At 46.6% G+C, this 19,054-nt stretch overlaps 1 protein-coding gene across 2 annotated transcripts in view; it reads right to left on the bottom strand.

Annotated features, from left to right (window-relative positions):
• Positions 1 to 372: 372 nt before the first annotated feature.
• The window catches only part of ADAM12 (ADAM metallopeptidase domain 12), a 361,770-nt gene continuing 343,088 nt past the window's right edge, over positions 373 to 19,054 (bottom strand). For both annotated transcript variants that reach the window (XM_083149520.1, XM_083149521.1), the window contains 3 exons: positions 18,053 to 18,223; positions 7,898 to 8,028; positions 373 to 2,523 (listed from right to left, as the gene is read on the bottom strand). In XM_083149520.1, coding sequence (XP_083005646.1) covers positions 2,466 to 2,523; positions 7,898 to 8,028; positions 18,053 to 18,223 — 360 coding nt within the window. In that variant the 3' untranslated portion in view covers positions 373 to 2,465. The remainder of the gene's footprint in view (positions 2,524 to 7,897; positions 8,029 to 18,052; positions 18,224 to 19,054) is intronic.

Here is a 19,054-nt window from a genome sequence, read left to right as displayed (position 1 = left end):
AGCTGACATCCGGTTATGTCATCTGTCCACCCCCCCCGTGCGTGCGCCACAAACTCATTAGCATATGTACGCTCAGTGTTTTCATGGGAACGCCTATGAAACGCTGGGCGTTCACATATGCTAATGAGCCTGCCGATCACCCCACGCTCGATACCCCCTGCTCGAAAGGCAGGGAAGCGATTTTTTGCCAAGTTCACACACACCCAGCGTATACACATGCGCAAAACATCCGTCCCCCTTGCGAATTTGAGCAAGAGCGAGTCAACCAGAATAAGGGCCTTGGCCTGTCTTTGCCTAGTAAGCAAACCAAAATGATTTGGACAAATGAGAACAGCACAAATAACACGTCTGTCAGTTGAAAAACCTTAATGTTTTATTCACGGCTCATGTAATATTTAGCACCACTACGGTCAAAATAGCAAATAGTACAAATATTCGAGGCCAAAGAGAACCTCAGATTAGCACCGAAACTGGAAATACAACCAGTCTATGAAACCTCAAAATCATACTTTATATTGATGTTACATTTCTCGGTTCAAATGCCAAAATACACAACAGATACTGCGCTGAATGTAACAGCCGGCAAGACCTGGGAAGTGCGGAATTACGTGCGAGTCCGGCCGGAATTTTAAAGCAGCAATAACTGACGCGGCATAAGCAGGTTGGTTTTTGTCATGTAAATGATTACCGGATGAGGCTCCAAGAGTGGGGATCCTGACAGCAAGTATCCCGACTGCCGGTGCTCTAACGGGGGATCCCGACTCACAGGGGCTATTCCCTGTGAGTCCCCGTAAGGGGCTTCTTTGTGCTTGCCCCCTGTCAGAGCACCGGCACTCGGGATCCTGAGGTTGGGATGCTGACTGTCAGGATCCCCACTGTCGGAGCCCCATACCACACCCTGAAAATCTGCCTGAAATCCCACAGCATCTGCTTCTGGCTGGCTTTACATTTCGTTCTAAGACTGGTTGTGGTTCTTACATCCACTGGATACACTATATACTGTAAGTAGCTCTTGCCCAGCGCAGATTCATCTTTCTTGTGTCATTGTAGCCTATGTCAGCTATGCTCATTTGTAGTGTACATCACACTGATAGTTACGCAGCAGATGTGGTCATTTGTAAACATGAGCATCCATCTGACAGACACAAACTCTTTATGTATATATATTTGCGGAATACGGTCATTAGGTCGGCCCAAGAAAAGTCGACTCTCCATAGGTCAACACCGGAAGGTCGACAGGCAGAAGGTTGACCAGGTCCTTAGGTCGACTGGTGGAAGGTCCACAATGCAGAAGCTCGACACGGGTGCCTGAAGCATCGCGAGCGGCTGCCGTACACTTAGACCAGGCATGTCTAAACTGTGGCCCTCCAGCTGTTGTGAAACTACACATCCCAGCATGCCTTGCTATCATTTTAGCATACCTTAATAGCAAAATTGTGGCAAAGCATGATGGGACTTGTAGTTTTACAACAGCTGGAGGGCCATAGTTTGGACATGCCTGACTTAGACAGTGTCCAGAACTAGACGCCTAGATCTAGACTCCTAAAAAAAAAAAATACATGTAGACCTTCTGCATTGTTGACCTAAGGACCCTGTCGACCTCCAGTCCCTGTCGATCTAAGGAGTGTCGACCTTTCTTGGGTTGACCTAACGATCCATACCCATATTTGCTGGGTGCCTTTTGTAAACCTGAGCATTTATTGAAACCTCTTAATGTACAGTAACTACTAAACTCTTTAGAATTTATATTGCGATAAGTGTCAGCACCGGGGTCACAGGGCCCATGTTTGGGAACAGAAACATGTGTAAGGCTGGTGGCTCTTTATCCCAGTGACTGTAACATCTGATCACGGACAGCGCAGGATTAGCAGGAAACCTTCCTAGGACTTCATTATCTATAGTCGCGGCTCTGCTACAGCTCTCGTGGAACTACTAATCCCAGCATTGCTCGCCAAGCCCTTTGCCACTGCCCCATAATATGTTATCTGGATTAATGACCTCTCTTAAATAATGTAACATTCATAAATGTCTCTATCAGATGCTTTAATGATTAAATACTTGCGCTAAATAAATGCTACAAATGGAAGGATCGCGGACACACCTTCCAGTTACGTGAGCTGACGGATCTACATACACGACGATGGCTCCTTCCATACACAATGCTGTAACACGGTAATATGTGTACTACACATTATAAAAATATTTCCCCTCCGCGGAAAGTCATCTTTGGTTAAATATACTTATCCCAATGCACCGCACTGATCTAAATATTCAACATAAATTAATAATTTACAAGTACCTGAGCAAGTGCACGCGTATAGCACCAAAGGCGACAGCTCAGTCCTCTCATATTATGTCTATTACAGTTTTAGGAAATTAATAGAGTCCAAATGACAAAAGTAAACCGACTCCCAACTCGTGTGGCAGTTTAGTGCAAATTCCCCGCGAGGCCTCCTCTCCGCTCCTCAGTTGCAGTGTGCGGGTTTGAAGATGGGCCGATGTGGAGGCAGCTTTGGTGCGGGTCTGAAACAAAGAAGCGTTAAACAAAAAGGTTTAAATGGACTAAAATATATCGCTCTAGTCCTTTGTACTGTAAACTCTATAGACAATAAACATCACATGAGGTCAGCCCCCGCCCAAAATTTGGCGGATAGCGGACTTCCTTTTCAGAGCGAAGGCTGGAAAAATCATTCGTTGGTGTGTAAATGTCAAATGATTTTTCATCTAAGCGATGCGTGTAAGCGCCACCTGCTCGCATGCTAGTGTGGGGATTTGCTTGGTGTGTGTGTGTGTGTGTGGGGGGGGGGGGTGCGTAGGTCAGGGCGGCGTTCATCTGCTTGCCATACAGCGAATATATGCTGCCTAGTAAACCGGTATGAATGAGACCCAATATGTCCACATATAATCTTTCGACCCAGTATTGTCAAAATGTTGACATGTTCCGAATGTTGACATGACATTTTTATGCTATTTTTAAGGTTATTTTTAAGGTTAAGCTAAAACCACTATGTCGACATTCTGGCATTGACATGTTAGATTCCACGTTAGGAACATCTTAATGACGTGAATGTCAACATAATGGGTGGTATTCAATGCCGCCGGTGAGGGGGTTTCTGTGACGAGGGTGGCTTGTTTTCAGCGAGGATCGATCCTCACCATCTCAACCGCTCGCCCTACTCTATGTTCCGGGGGAATGGCGAGGATTCCCCCAAATGGCGAGGTTCGCTGCTAATGCCACACGCCCACTGCATATTTTGGTAACACTCGCCGTTACCACTGCGCTGAAAAACCCCAGCGAGGTGGAAACGGCGAGTTGAATACTGCCCATTCTCTATCATCCTATCGTCCATGTTAACAATTTGAAGAAAGCCCTTTGGATGAGGAGGAAGTTATCATGAGAAAAGATGGTGTATTATTAAGGATTTATTATTAAATAGGAATATTTGTTCTATTATAATCTTTGACTTCTGCGTTTCGGATGCTCACTTTCTGCGCTAATGATAAAGCATCTTCCCGAGATCATGGTCCTGTAATGAGACCAATATAATGGATTTCCGAGCAGGGCCACCTCTGACGCGCTGGTGTGGGAGGTAAGTCTGATTATATCTGCTTGGGGCAGGCGGCTGACTTCACATGATGTCAGCACCCGCCTCCAATTTTGCAGAAAGCGGCCATATGCAAAAGTAAGTATAGACATTTACCTTTCATACTAAAGGGTACAAAAATCATTCGATGGTAAGCGACCATCGAATGATTTTTCCTTCATGCGGCTGGATGCGTAAGAGTACACATCCGCACGCATAGTAGCACGGGGCATGTGTTCGGTGGGCAGCGTAGCAAGCAGGCCTGAATCAGGTTCAAAGATCCATGTTGTACAACATGGGTGCCGGATGACTCCCCTACAATCTGGATTATGACTGTCAGTACTTCGGTATCGGTATCCCGACTGTTTAAATGCCCAACAGTCGGGATTCCAACTGACAGGGGCTATTCTCCTGTGTGGGGGTCTATAGAAGGAGAATAGAACCTGTGGCATCTTTGTGATCCCCCCCCCCCCCCCGTGGGAGCACCGGCAGTCAGGATTCCGATATCGAGATACTGACCGTTGATATCCCGATTGTCGGACCACACCCATACAACATGTACTGTTACAAGTAAGCCCGGCCTGTCTTAGCTACATGAGTGTTCAGTCAGGGCCGAAACTAGGGTTTCCGGCGCCCGGGGCAAGGCAGTCATTTGGTGCCCCTTCCCCTGAAAGGGGGACGAGGAGACCGGACCAAATGACCGCCTTGTCCCTGGCGCCGGAGACCCCCCCCCTCCCCGCACAGTCCTCTCACCGCCACGGCTGCTGCCCTTCTCCTCCTCATCCCATGCTGCTACTGTCACCAGTGACCCGCCGTCCGACTCAGCCATGTGCGTCCTGCTGTGAATGGCCGGGCTGGGTCACGTGGGGCGGCGGCGGACAGCTGGGTGTGGTGATCGCGGTCTACTCTGTGCAGCCGCCTGCTCTCCGGGCTTCCTCGCTCAGCCTCCTCTCCTCCTTTCACGCCGCAGCATGTGAGGCAAGAATGGTGTAGCCGCTGTAGCGGCATCTTACTTTGACTCCGTCCGTCTCCTACTAGCGCGGCGGCGGGAAGCGCTGATGACTTTAAAAAGACTTGCCGGACGCTGATTGGCTGAATTCAGCCAATCAGCGTCCGGCAAGTCTTTTCAAAGTCATCAGCGCTTCCCGCAGCCGCGCTAGTAGGAGTCTCGGAGACGGACGGAGTCAAAGTAAGATGCCGCTACAGCATCTACACCAGTCCCCGGAACCGGACCTGTCACTGGACCTCCGCTGGCTGTCCCCGGACCTCACAGCGCCCCCCACCTCCAGCGCCCGGTGCGCATGACCCCCCAGCCCCCCCCTAGTTACGGCCCTGGTTCAGTGTTGTGCGCCTGATTCATAGATGAACGATATTGCTGCTGCTAAAGCGTACGCTGCCTATACGCAAGAATGGGAAACAGACTGCTCAGGCAGGTCTACGCACACCAGCTGTATGCTATGGCTAGCAACTGACGCCAGGTACCCATCCCGAAAGTGGCCATGGTACACTGGCGTTTAACGACGACTTCCCACTAACACCTCCAAAGGTCACTTTCAGAGGTTCCTTATTGCGTGCGAGCACCCAGCGTCACCATGCCGCATGTGCAATGCGAACACAGCACACGTGCAGTCTGCTGATAATCACTTCCGTGGCACATCGGCCTTGCGTCCATCTCTGAATCAGGCTCTGTGTTTCCAGAGCAGTGATATCTGATAACTTTACACCGTAGCTGTATTCTAGAAATCTCCATAACATGATCTACTCCTCCCACCACCACCACATTCTCTGCACTTATCCAGCGGGAGCCACTCGGAGAACGCGGAACCGGAGATTACCAAGGTGGTAATGGAGGTTTATTCCCCTAAGCGCTTCAAAGGTGACAACAAACAGCTCCGCAATCATGTTTTCTCCGAAATAGAAATGAGCCAACAGCTTCTCATATGGAGAGCGGTGAACACTCTGCAGCCCTGCTTTCTATAAGACACGCACACAAAGGCTGCTCACACATATAATGAAGTTTTCACTTGTACTGGAAAAGTCGTGTTTAATTCACTGTACTGTAGGTGTTCTATCAGAGCTGTGGGAAATGCTATTTGTATTACTGAATAAACATCTCCCACAATGCAAAGGCCACGCAGCGCACTAACTCCAACAGCCCCGGGAACCTCATAAACATAAAGCAATGAGCTGGAAGTAAAGCGTCTTGTTTTTCTGTCTTCACTAAGTTTGTTTATGCTCTTATTACAGATATGTCTGTAATACGCTGGGACATTGAGAAGGGCCAGTAATGAAATGTATCTATACCCAGGATGTTCCTGTCTACATAATCCACAACCTGGAGCGGAGCCAGGACACTACTACTAGGCATCTCAGTTGCGGTATATTTGCAGATAAAAAGGGGAGGTGCAATTCCATCATCACAGCCCCACCCCCTGCTGTGCAATGGGCACAATCAGAGAGGCGCATCAAGGATCCCTCTACGGGATCCCTTGTCTCATTGTAGTCAAGAAGCTGCAATGGCTGGCATCATCACAAGATGGGTACCGGGGCACAGCTACAAAGAGCTATATTATTCAAAGCATGATACATACGGGCCTCTGGGGGGGACCGCAGCAGATATCTTCAATATCTTGCACATTCTCGGGACCAGAGACATTTCAAAAATTGATTATTCAGTATTTCTGGAATATTTTTATATTTCGATGAGGATGCGACCCATGTGCATGGAACCAGGCACTGAATTTGAGTGTTAAGCAATCATTTTCTTGCACATATTTAGTGCCAGGTACAGATGTCCCCGGTAGTGGCAGTGACATCGGGGGAGATTTACTAAGATGTGTATTCTACTTCACATGTGATGTTGCTATGGGCAACCAATCAGAAACTACCAATCTGAAACTGTCCCCTGCACTGCCTGTTACTGATGTCCCCTGTAGTGCCAGTTACATACCATGTCCCCAGTAGTGCCAGTTACATATTGTGTCCCCAGTGGTGGCAGTTATATATCATGTCCCCACTAGCGCCAGTTACAGATGTCCCCAGTAGTGCCAGTTATATATCATGTCCCCAGTAGTGCCATTTATATATCATGTCCCCAGTAGTGCTAGTTATATATCTTGTCCCCAGTGGTGGCAGTTACAGATGTCCCCAGTAGTGCCAGTTATATATCATGTCCCCAGTAGTGCCAGTTACAGTTGTCCTCAGTAGTGCCATTTATATATCATGTCCCCAATAGTGCCAGTTACAGATGTCTCCAGTAGTGCCATTTATATATCATGTCCCCAGTAGTGCCGTTTATATGTCCCCAGTAGTGCCAGTTACATATTATGTCCCCAGTAGTGCCATTTATATATCATATCCACAGTAGTGCCATTTATATGTCCCCAGTAGTGCCAGTTACATATTGTGTCCCCAGTGGTGGCAGTTATATATTCTGTCCCCAATAGTGCCAGTTACATATTGTGTCTCCAGTAGTGCCATTTTTATATCATGTCCCCAGTAGTGCCATTTATATGTTTATATGTCCCCAGTAGTGCCAGTTACATATTGTGTCCCCAGTGGTGGCAGTTATATATTCTGTCCCCAATAGTGCCAGTTACATATTGTATCTCCAGTAGTGCCATTTTTATATCATGTCCCCAGTAGTGCCATTTATATGTCCCCAGTAGTGCCAGTTACATATTGTGTCCCCAGTGGTGGCAGTTATATATCATGTCCCCAGTAGTGCCAGTTACAGATGTCCCCAGTACATTCCTGAAACTATGGTTTTCTGAATAATTGGGATAACCGATATCCGGATAAGGGATACTCAACCTGCACTAACCTTTAGCCCAGAGCCCCAGACGGGCAGACAAGGCACTGCGTGTAATCCTAGCGTGTCAGACTGCAATACCAATCCCCATTCCCACTGCGGTACAGCACCAAGTCAGTGCACATCTCCATAGATTTATTTATCCTACTGCAGAACATGACTGGGGACAGGAGCCTGCACACAGTGACATTTGGAGGCTGCCCTTTCACCTGTAAACATTCACCTTTCGCTGGATGTGCAGTGTATAGGGGGCCGTCAGTAATAATATTTCAGACTCTGTTGGAAGAGCCAAAGGCGACTTACAAGTCAAAACTGTTTCTGATCCAACTCATTTACAGTCCAGTTCCTCCGCTGCCTGGAGCGTGAAACGTTACAAAAACCAACAGAGGTACACAGAATAAAGCTGCATTTCTCTCTGCAAGACTTAACCCACACAGCGGAGGGAAGGTAGCAGAGCTGGGATAATGTAAGGCCGGTGTGTACGCCGCTGTATACAGCCTACCTCACAGGCGTAATCCGAGGCACCGCTGCTTGATGTTCATATGCTGAGCTGGGGGCATCGTCAAACCGGCAACTTTTATTCAAAGGATCTGCTGGCAGTGGTTTCTGCGGAGGGCTGGGTATGTGCAATGCCTGCAAGCAAAATACAAGTCAACATCTGAAGCCAACGCATAAAAATGAGACTGACAAACATATAGTAAGGCTTTTCCCGAGAATGTCATAAACAGCTGGTGATACCAGGCCTGACTCAGGTGGATGCAGGGATGACCTTAGATGCCGGTGGCTGTTGCTTTCAGTCTGCGCATGCGTTTAAATCACACTGTGCATTGCTGCTGGCCGCAATGCTGGAACCCCCCCCCGCGCAGTATCGACCTTGCAACTGCACACACGTGGTGCATACCCCAGGTTCCAAAACCAAGAAATGGGGGAGAAGCGAAGTCATAGCCACTTATTGGGTCCCCCTCAAATCCTTATGATCGGCACTTATGTAACGAAATCATGTACAGTAATACATCGACCCATCGATATAATTTGATCCAGATTTTCTTTACGGTATTAACCAAGTGTCCTTGTATGTCTGGTAATGTTTAACAAATAGCAGTCTTGTAACTTTGCATTTACTTTCCATAGTAAATCCAATACAAAGGAAAATGAATAGGCTTTAGTATCTGTTGCGTGTGGGCGAGTACGCGCCGGTAACAAGAAATTCTTGTTCGCTGTACAATTTATTTTATGCTTTTGAATTCTCCTGAATTAAAGCTATTTTATCCTTTACAGACCTCGTTCCTCGCCTGTTCCAATCGGATATCATTTGTTGTTGTATACTTCTCTGTACCCATGTCCTGATTTCCCGCGGCGCGTGTCGCATAAGTTACAGCAGTTTCTGTAGAAGGGAAAGTTCATCAAGTACTTTTCAGAGAAGGACTCAGCACAACTGTAACCTGACGGTTCCCCTGTAAAACTGTGCTCGTTTGAAACTGGCGGGCAGCACCAGCAATGACGGATAAAGCTGTCTGGAACGTCTGTGGTTATTTCCTTGGGGGAAGATTATCCCAGCAAGTGAGTTCTCTCTTTTATTCAGAGTATACAGAGTGCTTGATCCATGGATACAAAGGTAGAAACATATTTTGTCTGGAGTATTTGGCAGCGCCAGCGGCCTGGTGGGTATACAGTGTGTGCCTAGTTCATCTGTACGTTACTCAAGCCCTGCTTACACAGAATGTGTTCTCCAGCAAACAGGGATGAAAGGACAGGGTGATCTAGGGTAATGTATGTAATGGCTGGGCTGCAGAACGCACAGCAGGAGTGGACGGAAGAGCAGCTTTACCAGGGAAATTGCTTGTGTGATATAATTGTGCTTTATCCGCATTTATATAGATGACAGGTGAGGAGCGGTGAGACACTCTAGATTTCTTTTTATCCTTTAAAGATAGGGATTATAAATGGAGCAGACGATTTAACAAGTAGGTGTTAGGCTAGCTATACTGATGGGAATGAATAATCCAATTCACATAATAGGGCATGTTTGCTGCGTGGGGAGGCCGCAGCAGGTATTTCCAGTAAGACGGATCTAGTACCTGCAGTCATCTCATCCCAGTGTAACGGAACCGCTTCATTCTGATTCTGGAGAAAGATACTGACACCATTCTGCAGTTGCCTATGTATAGGAGTATTAAGGCTCTGATTCAGGATGGCTCGCTATGCAGCAAAGATTCGTGGCTTAGCGAGCCCTCTATCAACGCCTGCTGCTGCTGCGGGAACATCCCCGCCACAATGCGAATGGATGTGTAACGTAAAGCGTGGCCCGCATGGGAACGTACGGGCCAAAAATCATTCGATGGTCGACGACCAACAAATTATTTTTTCTCCCCTGTTGGCAAATATAAGTCAGTATTGACTGACCTATATTTGCGTTGTGCAGCTTCCAGAACGGGGCGCTTGGCCCGCCTATATGTTCACATAGGGACACCCAGCGCTTACTTTGCAGAACCCATTATTGTTGTGGGCACGCCCTGGAAATGTTGGCCACCCCCCATGCACCTGCCCCACTATGCTTGCAAATAGCACTGCGACTATGCAAGTCACTGTAGCCATTCGCAAAGGGGAGCTCATAATAGTCCATGCGCAGTCCCCAAAACATCGGAACGAGACCGAACTCGCAAAATTGCAAGCAAACATGAACCAGGCCCTAAGTCATTTGTGGTTTTTCAGCTGTTGTGGAACTACAAGTCCATCATGCCAGGTACAACATTATTTATTTGTATTTTTGGCAATAAATAGAAATCTGTTTTTGTTTTCATCAATTTAGCCAACTGGTTTACTTAATCTACTACTTTGTAGTGTTAGCAGGTCATTGTCTGACCTTTGTCATCTTCAGTATAAAAAATTAAGGTAAAGAAAATATTGAGCGCAATGGAGTGCTAAATAAGACATATGCTATGTTTTTTTCTTTAGATATAGTATAGCAACAGCTATAGGCTAAGACAATGGTTCCCAAACTTTTTTGAACCACGGCACCCTAGGGTATCACAAGTTTTTTCATGTGGAAAGTTTTTTATTTATAAATTTTAAAATAAAATAATAATACATGAAGTCACTTGTATTTATATGCCATCCTTAGGTACAAGTTTTGCTTCTGTATGGAAATTGGAAGCATAGGTGCCGTTTCTGTGGGTGCTCAAGGGCCCGAGCACCCACGGAAATTGATGAGCACCCATGGGCCCGAGTCCTGCTGCTGGGCCGCCATATTAACTTGCTAATTTGCGGCTTCAGCACCCAAATTGCCGGACCCGCCACTTGGGAAACAGTATGCCGGTAAGAGTGTAGTCTGTCCACTGAGTACCTGCACTGTGGGGGCATTTATGAACCTGCACTGTGGGGCATTTATGTACCTGCACTGTGGGGGCATTTATGTACCTGCACTGTGGGGGCATTTATGTATGTGGAACTCTGTTGCCGTAATTTGAATATTGGAGATCACTGTGCTCCATAATATAAATTGGTATTATTTTGTGGCCACACCCCTTCCCCATTAAGCCACTCCTCTATATTTTTGGCTTGAGCACCCACCAGAAAAAAACATAAATCGGCACCTATGATTGGAAGCCACCAGCACTAGTTTTGACAGTAGCAAGGTCGACAGGGGTTTTTCGCTGTCAAGCTCTAGTGGTCAACCATGGTATTGTCAACCTCAGCCCACCATTTTTTGAGCAGTGCATCGTCACCTTCCAGTTACTTCCCTGAAATGCCATATTTCGCAGAGAGACAGATTCAGTCAAGTTCCATCTGATGCAAAATAGGGCTGCCATACATAAAAAATATTAATTTGTATCTGTTTCAGCTAAAATTTCTCCAAAAATAATGTAAAAAAATAGTCAAATGCCTTCGTTGGCCACTCGCAAGATGATTGACAGATGCTGGGCATTACGCCTGCCTTTTTGGGGAGTGCTGAGAAAAATGCGGGTGTTCCCTGGCCATTGGGAGGGAGGGCCACTGGCATCAGCAGCGGCCTCCTTCTCCCCACGGCCTTCGCAGCAGTGAGTACGTTTAGACCTACTCAGCTCTGCGAACAGGGAAAAAATAATTCGGTGGTGAGTGATTTTCCCCTTCTGTGCACGACTGCGAACACACTCCTAGCGTTTTTTTAGTTTTTTTTTAATTTTTACTATTTGACTGTTTTTTTTTGGGACAGAACGATCTCACTGATATGCACATGGTTCTGTCAAACTTACCAGCTAGAACCAGGTTAATTTTTTTGTGCGGTTTTTGGTCATGTTTAGGGTGCAATTTCAAAAAGCGCATCATGTTACCTGGATGTGATTTTTGAAGTGCGATTTTTTTTTTTAATGTCACGACAAATCGTGCCATTTTTACCTCAAGTCACATGTGCGATATTTGGTAAACTTGCGGTTTTGCCCATTTTTGACCAAAAAACAAATTGCACATTCTAAAAATTCGTACCCTATTACACCTCGCCCATTATGTCTGCTGATCTGCAGTGGTCCTAAGTTACTGCTTGGTTATGTATAATTTCATTCAGCGTTTAGACTATATTGTCTTTGGGTTCGTTGAAGGCAAAGTGTAAAAGAGATGATTTAAATGAATCATTAAGTATTTCCCAAACGGTATATTTTTATTTTCTATCTTCTAGTCTCGTGCTCCCGCAGTTTGTCCCCCTTGAGCTATGGTCATACACAGTGTCACCACCGGCTTCTTCCTGCACGATAAGACTGAACAAACGTATTTTGCTTATCTGTAATTGTTTGGAGACAGAATATTAGATGCATAAAAATGATGCATTACATACTGCGGAAGTATCCAGACATGACAAGCGGGGAAGGAAAATGTGCAATTGTGTGTCAGGAGCAGTGCCAACTGGCATTAGTACCACACACAGCCTGGGGAGACGTGCTCGCACTGTGGGCACTTAGCGGCAAATGAACTTCTACTGAGAATCACTAGAGACCGACCTGTGTGGCTCGGCAGTTATTATAGAAATATGACTGTAAATCAGGCAGAGACGCAGAGCCTGGTACAGAGGTGCAGACACTGTCATTGTTGGAAGCAGTGGAGATAATATTTGCCACTGTGAATGCACCAAAGCACATGCAGCGATTGATTAGCGACTGCGGGCCTACAGAAAATTTATCAGCAGAGTGAGTGACAGGTTGTCAGTGTTTGGAAGAAGAAGTGGATTCGCTTACGTGCCCGGACAGCAGCTGTCAGGGGAAGACAGTCTGTGGCTGAATCATTAGCATATTTCTGCAGTGTGGGCCCAATTGGGTTGTAGTTTTGCGAATCCTCGTAAAACTTCATTTGTGGCGGCTAGGAGAGGGCAAGGCCGCACCGCAGCCCGGGTCCTGCCCAGTGCCAAGTTTTGCAGGCACATTGCTACTTTGTGAGAGCGCTTTGCTATACAGCGAAGCGCTCATACATCACCGTCTTCCCCCTGGCTGCGCCGCCTAGCCATGAAGCCGGGCATAGGCCACCCATGTTACAGGTCGCAGTGGCTGCATGTGACATCACGCTGCGGCTCTCACCCCTCCAGAGTGGTCCGGACACGCCTGCATTATCCAGACCACTCCCACAAAACACTTGGTCTGCACATGTGCAGATCTCTGAAAATCGCTGATTTGGCCAATGAAAGAACAACACCAACAACATGGCTCGCATGTGAACAGGTCAAATATTTGACATTCACAATATCGACACTGACATAATGTCAACATTTCCAGTATGTTGACATTGCAAATATTGACAGTCATTATGTTGACAATCTCATTGACTTCAGAACCATGACCGCAGCCTTCCCTAATATCAGATGCTTTTCCGTGCACATTCAGTTTTATACTGGGACATGCACTCCCTGCACACAGATTACATTAAACACAGAGGTCATGAACAGGGCAATGTGGGACAGTCATTGTGGTCCTAGTGACACTAGATATACAGGAAACTTTAAACCAGAACTAACATTGTTTGTAGCCACCACGGGAATCCCTGGCATTAAATATAGCTGAAATCATAGATTACTTATTATACAGAAGCTACTGATAAACGTATCCATTGACTCCTGTAGTTTAACAATAGCTGAAGTGCGTGGGCGTGCCTAACTATAGAATAGGCATGGGCCGGCCTAACTATAGAATAGGCATGGGCGGGCCTAACTATAGAATAGGCATGGGCGGGCCTAACTATAGAATAGGCATGGGCAGGCCTAACTATAGAATAGGCATGGGCGGGCCTAGCTATAGAATAGGCATGGGCGGGCCTAGCTATGGAAAATATCCATACTATCAGCAATACCCCATATTAAAATTGCATCTCATTCTTTGCATATAAAGTAGCCCCAGTTCCATTTCTTTTTAATTTTCCAAATAGGGTAATATCCAGGAGCATCCATGCCCCATTCACTTTTATCACTGCCCCATAACACAGTAATTCCACATCACATCATGGGGCGGATTCTTGGTCGCACACAGACGTCTGTCAGTTCCTGTATAAAACACTGCATCCGATATTGAGGATGCCTCTGAAGTCAGAATCAGACCAATTTTTTTTATTGATATTTATTTTTTAAGGAATAATTTGCAGTGTAAAACTGATTTACCAACAGGGGGCAGCACCATTGCAGCATATTATGCAGTGTATAACACAGGGCTGGGCAACACCGGCCCTCCAGATGTTGATGAACTACACATCCCAGCATGCCTTGCATCAGTTTCAGCATGGCCACATAGCAAAACTAATGCAAAGCATCCTGGGATGTGTAGTTCATTAACATCTGGAGGGCCGGTGTTGCCCAGCCCTGGTATAACAGCAACTCCTTCCGTTAGATTACTTTTCAGAAAGAATAGATGAAAGTAAAGAACGAATGTCACATTCACTATTCGCCTTATACACAGTTGTCATTAATCCACTTTACCTCTTATATGTGATAAATGATGAGATCCTAAAACCAGAACTGCAGTCATCCTTAATTTTGTGATAGACTCAGGGGTGCCCCCCTCCCCAGATTATGGAGACCATAGTCAGATGCCTTATGGTAGCGACAGCCCCGACAACATGTTCAGGGTTACCTTTATTCACAGTAAATGTATGGAAACCATGATGAATGATAGGAATTAGGAAGAATGCCTGACCATATAAGAGTGTTCCAGGAAAGCCTCATAAATACTATAACTAAAAAGACATGGCTATTGCTCATTGCTCTGCAGAAGGTGATGCAGGATGTAATGCCAGGGCTCTGCAGAAGGTGATGCAGGATGTAATGCCAGGGCTCTGCAGAAGGTAATGCAGAATGTAATGCCAGGGCTCTGCAGAAGGTGATGCAGAATGTAATGCCAGGGCTCTGCAGAAGGTGATGCGGGATGTAATGCCAGGGCTGTGCAGAAGGTGACGCAGCATGTAATGCCAGGGTGTGCAGAAGGTAATGCAGGCTGTAATGCCAGGGCTGTGCAGAAGGTGATGCAGAATGTAATGCCAGGGCTGTGCAGAAGGTGATGCAGGATGTAATGCCAGGGCTGTGCAGAAGGTGATGCAGGATGTAATGCCAGGGCTGTGCAGAAGGTGATGCAGGATGTAATGCCAGGGCTGTGCAGAAGGTGACGCAGCATGTAATGCCAGGGCTGTGCAGAAGGTGACGCAGGATGTAATGCCAGGGTTCTGCAGAAGGTGATGCAGGATGTAATGTCATGGCTCTGCAGAATGTGATGCAGAATGTAATGCCAGGGCTCTGCAGAAGGTGATGCAGGCTGTAATGTCAGGGCTCTGCAGAAGGTAATGCAGGATGTAATGACAGGGCTCTGCAGAAGGTGATGCAGGATGTAATGCCAGGGCTCTGCAGAAGGTGATGCAGGATGTAATGCCAGGGCTCTGCAGAAGGTGACGCAGCATGTAATGCCAGGGCTCTGCAGAAGGTGATGCAGGATGTAATGCCAGGGCTCTGCAGAAGGTGACGCAGCATGTAATGCCAGGGCTCTGCAGAAGGTGATGCAGGATGTAATGCCAGGGCTCTGCAGAAGGTGATGCAGGATGTAATGTCAGGGCTCTGCAGAAGGTGATGCAGGATGTAATGCCAGGGCTCTGCAGAAGGTAATGCAGGATGTAATGCCAGGGCTCTGCAGAAGGTGATGCAGGATGTAATGGCAGGGCTGTGCAGAAGGTGATGCGGGATGTAATGGCAGGGCTCTGCAGAAGGTAATGCAGGATGTAATGCCAGGGCTGTGCAGAAGGTGATGCAGGATGTAATGGCAGGGCTCTGCAGAAGGTGACGCAGCATGTAATGCCAGGGCTCTGCAGAAGGTGATGCGGGATGTAATGCCAGGGCTCTGCAGAAGGTGATGCAGGATGTAATGCCAGGGCTCTGTAGAAGGTGATGCAGGATGTAATGCCAGGGCTCTGCAGAAGGTGATGCAGGATGTAATGCCAGGGCTGTGCAGAAGGTGATGCGGGATGTAATGCCAGGGCTCTGCAGAAGGTAATGCAGGATGTAATGCCAGGGCTGTGCAGAAGGTGATGCAGGATGTAATGCCAGGGCTCTTCAAAAGGTGATGCAGGATGTAATGCCAGGGCTCTGCAGAAGGTAATGCCGGAAGTAATGTGAGGGCTCTGCAGAAGGCAATGCAGGATGTAATGCCAGGGCTCTGCAGAAGGTGATGCAGGATGTATTGCCAGGGCTCTGCAGAAGACAATGCTGGAAGTAATGCGAGGGCTCTGCAGAAGGTGATGCAGGATGTAATGTCAGGGCTCTGCAGAAGGTGATGCAGGATATAATGCAGGATGTAACGCCAGGGCTCTGCAGAAGACAATGCCGGAAGTGATGTCAGGGCTCTGCAATGGTTGCATTTATGACTATGCACAGAACGGCAGCAGTGGATGATTCTTCAGTGTTCTCGGAAACAACATTTTGCAGAGTTGAATGCGATCAGTTATTAAATCAGTACAAGTTATGTTATTGGTCTCTGAGGCTCCGTAACATGAAGATGCAGAATGTCACCAATAACAAACCTATAGTAACTAAATTCCCAAATGTTGTATATACTGCACGTCTTCCTCTCATTTCCTGTGGTAGAGATGGAGCAGACTTTGGCCAGATTGGGACTCACACGCTGCTGCGACCGACTAGGGGTGTTTTGCCCTCGTTGTGTCTCCAATTTTGGCTAATACTAGTATTTGCCCTTACCCTGGTATCCATACAAGCGTGCGTCTGAATACACAAGCGCCATGACTCCCACTGTCAGCGCCATCGGAACTTGCACATACTGTACCCTATCGCCTCCAATGTGTGCAATTCACCTTCTAGTTTGCTGCTTGCTTCAATAAAAACCATGTATTTGATTTGTGCTCTGTTACTTGCTGACAACATGACCAGCAGCTTCCTAAAATAGTGGTAGATGTGCACCCCCAGCAGCGTCATAATGACCGACACTGCCGGCACTTCCAAGTCATCAGCTCAGTGTGTAGTTTTGTGGGATTAGTGATTTACAGTTTGTTATTATGGGGGATACACGAGATTGCAGCTGGTTTAGTTCTGGGATCATTATTACCTGTCTGCAAGATAACACAACACAGTGTAATTCCTATAGCCGGTTTGGTTGGCAATTTGGATTACATACTTCTGCCCCACAGAGAGCGAAGACTGTCAACAAGTTCGGCAGCCTGAGCGGCATCAGAAGTGAACGGCTCTAAAACGCTTCCATTATAAATCTTACCGGTCGTCTAAAGTGGGCTTGTAATCCGGAAAGTACAGAAAGAAGCTCTCAGCAGGTTTAGCTTCCCAGCAGACATCACTTTCTTAGTGCTGATGTGATGCAGTCGGCAGAATTTGTTGACACTTTGTAAATAAGTAATGATATTTCGGTCTGGAGGCCCGGCCATGAAGACGTGTAGTCTAAATGGGGTTTGATACTTTAATGCATATATTTGTCTGTTTTCTCCATTTATGAATATACAATGAGAACAAAGTTTCAGTTCGGTCTTGGAACATCTGTATCATTTCTCCAGACACTAGCCTTCGAAACGCTGATCTAGATACAGGTATATGAGCCTTATTTCCTTGCTCCTTACAGAAGTCTGGGCAGGATTGTCCTAGAGTTATTACTGAATAGCATCATTTATTTTGTGTTAAATACCGCTTTAGGCATTTAAGGGGTCTATTATCCTCGGATTTCCTTATGGGATGACAGAACATCTTCTATAACCGCCATTTATCAATAAATGATCACCAAGGCAATGGATAAATACTTTGACTAGGGGTTGAGGGGTAGATGTAAGAAGCAGTGATAAGGGAGGAGAAGGGGACCATGGCAACCAATCAGCATTGAAGTAACATCTAGAATTTGCATAATATTAAATTATACAGAGCAGCTGATTGGTTGCCATGGGTCACTTCTCCTCTGACTCACTCCTTCTCCCTTATCGCTGCTTCATACCCCTATGTTGGTAGGCAACCTGTGGCACTTCAGCTGCTGTGTGGTGTCCCAGCATGCCCTGTCACAGCCAGATTAACAGCGGGCCATCTCAGTAAACTTTAGCTCTCTCCAAGTCTTAGCACATGGACTCTTATACATGTACATAGACCTGGCATACATGAACTAGCCTATAGACATCCTTGGCATTGTTTTGGATTACCCTATACCATATACTGTATACATACCGTCACACCTCTGAGGGGAGGCCTTGCTGGCAGAGGTCGGCCAGGCACAGTTTGCTGGAAGGGGCGAGAGGGAGGTCGTGGTGGGACAAGCAAATTGCACTCAGATGATTCAAGTATTGGATGGCTGATGTCAACAGGCTGGTACCGCGGCAATCTGTGCGTCCTCCCATCCTACGGGGTAACAGTAGCATTCAGTGTTACAATATTCAATCATCTATTTCCAGTACATTTCCATCAAACACAAATAACTGGTGCCACAGGAAAAAGGTGGCGGTTTCTAAAGCAACCAATGAGACGCTTGCTTTCATTTTCTAAACTGAAAAAATAAATAAGACTATGTTTGTTTTGCGGGTGTACTTGGTGACAGGATTTTAGGGTTAAAAGACAGAAAACAATGCGATCTGTGGCCAATAGACTATGAAGTTGCTCTGTACAACACCTTTTCCCTCTGCACCAGTTGAACAAACCATATACACATGTAGCGCGCTCATCATTGCCACCATCTGCATGTGTCTAATCCACTCCCGTGGCTCACTGAAACGCATCGAGTGGCGATGTCACAGTTTGGCGATTCTGTGCCGTGGGTGTGAATTTGGCATGATCCTGCAATGAAGAGTGCAGCTACATCTGTAGGAGACGTACGACTATTGTTTTTGAAAACCGATCTTATTGAAACATCAAAAATCCCCCTCGTGCTATTTTTGTTGTTATTATAAGAAGTCCCCACCCTCCCCTGCAGGAACCCCCCCTGTGCATGAACTTCCTGTCTTTGATCTTATCTCCTCCCTGGGAAATATACCATGTGACATACTTATCTACCTATCTATCTATCTATCTATCTATCTATCTATCTACCCGCAGAAAAATGCTTTCCTCCTGGCCAGAGGCACTGTAAGATAGGAGGGATCACATGTGCAGGCTCCGATTGGGATGGAGATAACCAGCCAATCAGCTCCTAACTGCTGTTACTGGTTTTGTTTGAAAAATGACAGTTAGATGATT

This window comes from Crinia signifera, chromosome 6 (genome assembly GCF_055691185.1).
Source record: "Crinia signifera chromosome 6, ASM5569118v1, whole genome shotgun sequence".
Taxonomy (NCBI): Eukaryota; Metazoa; Chordata; class Amphibia; order Anura; family Myobatrachidae; genus Crinia; species Crinia signifera.
The sequence above is the reverse complement of the archived record's forward strand: the minus strand, read 5'-3'. Positions and strand labels throughout refer to the sequence as shown.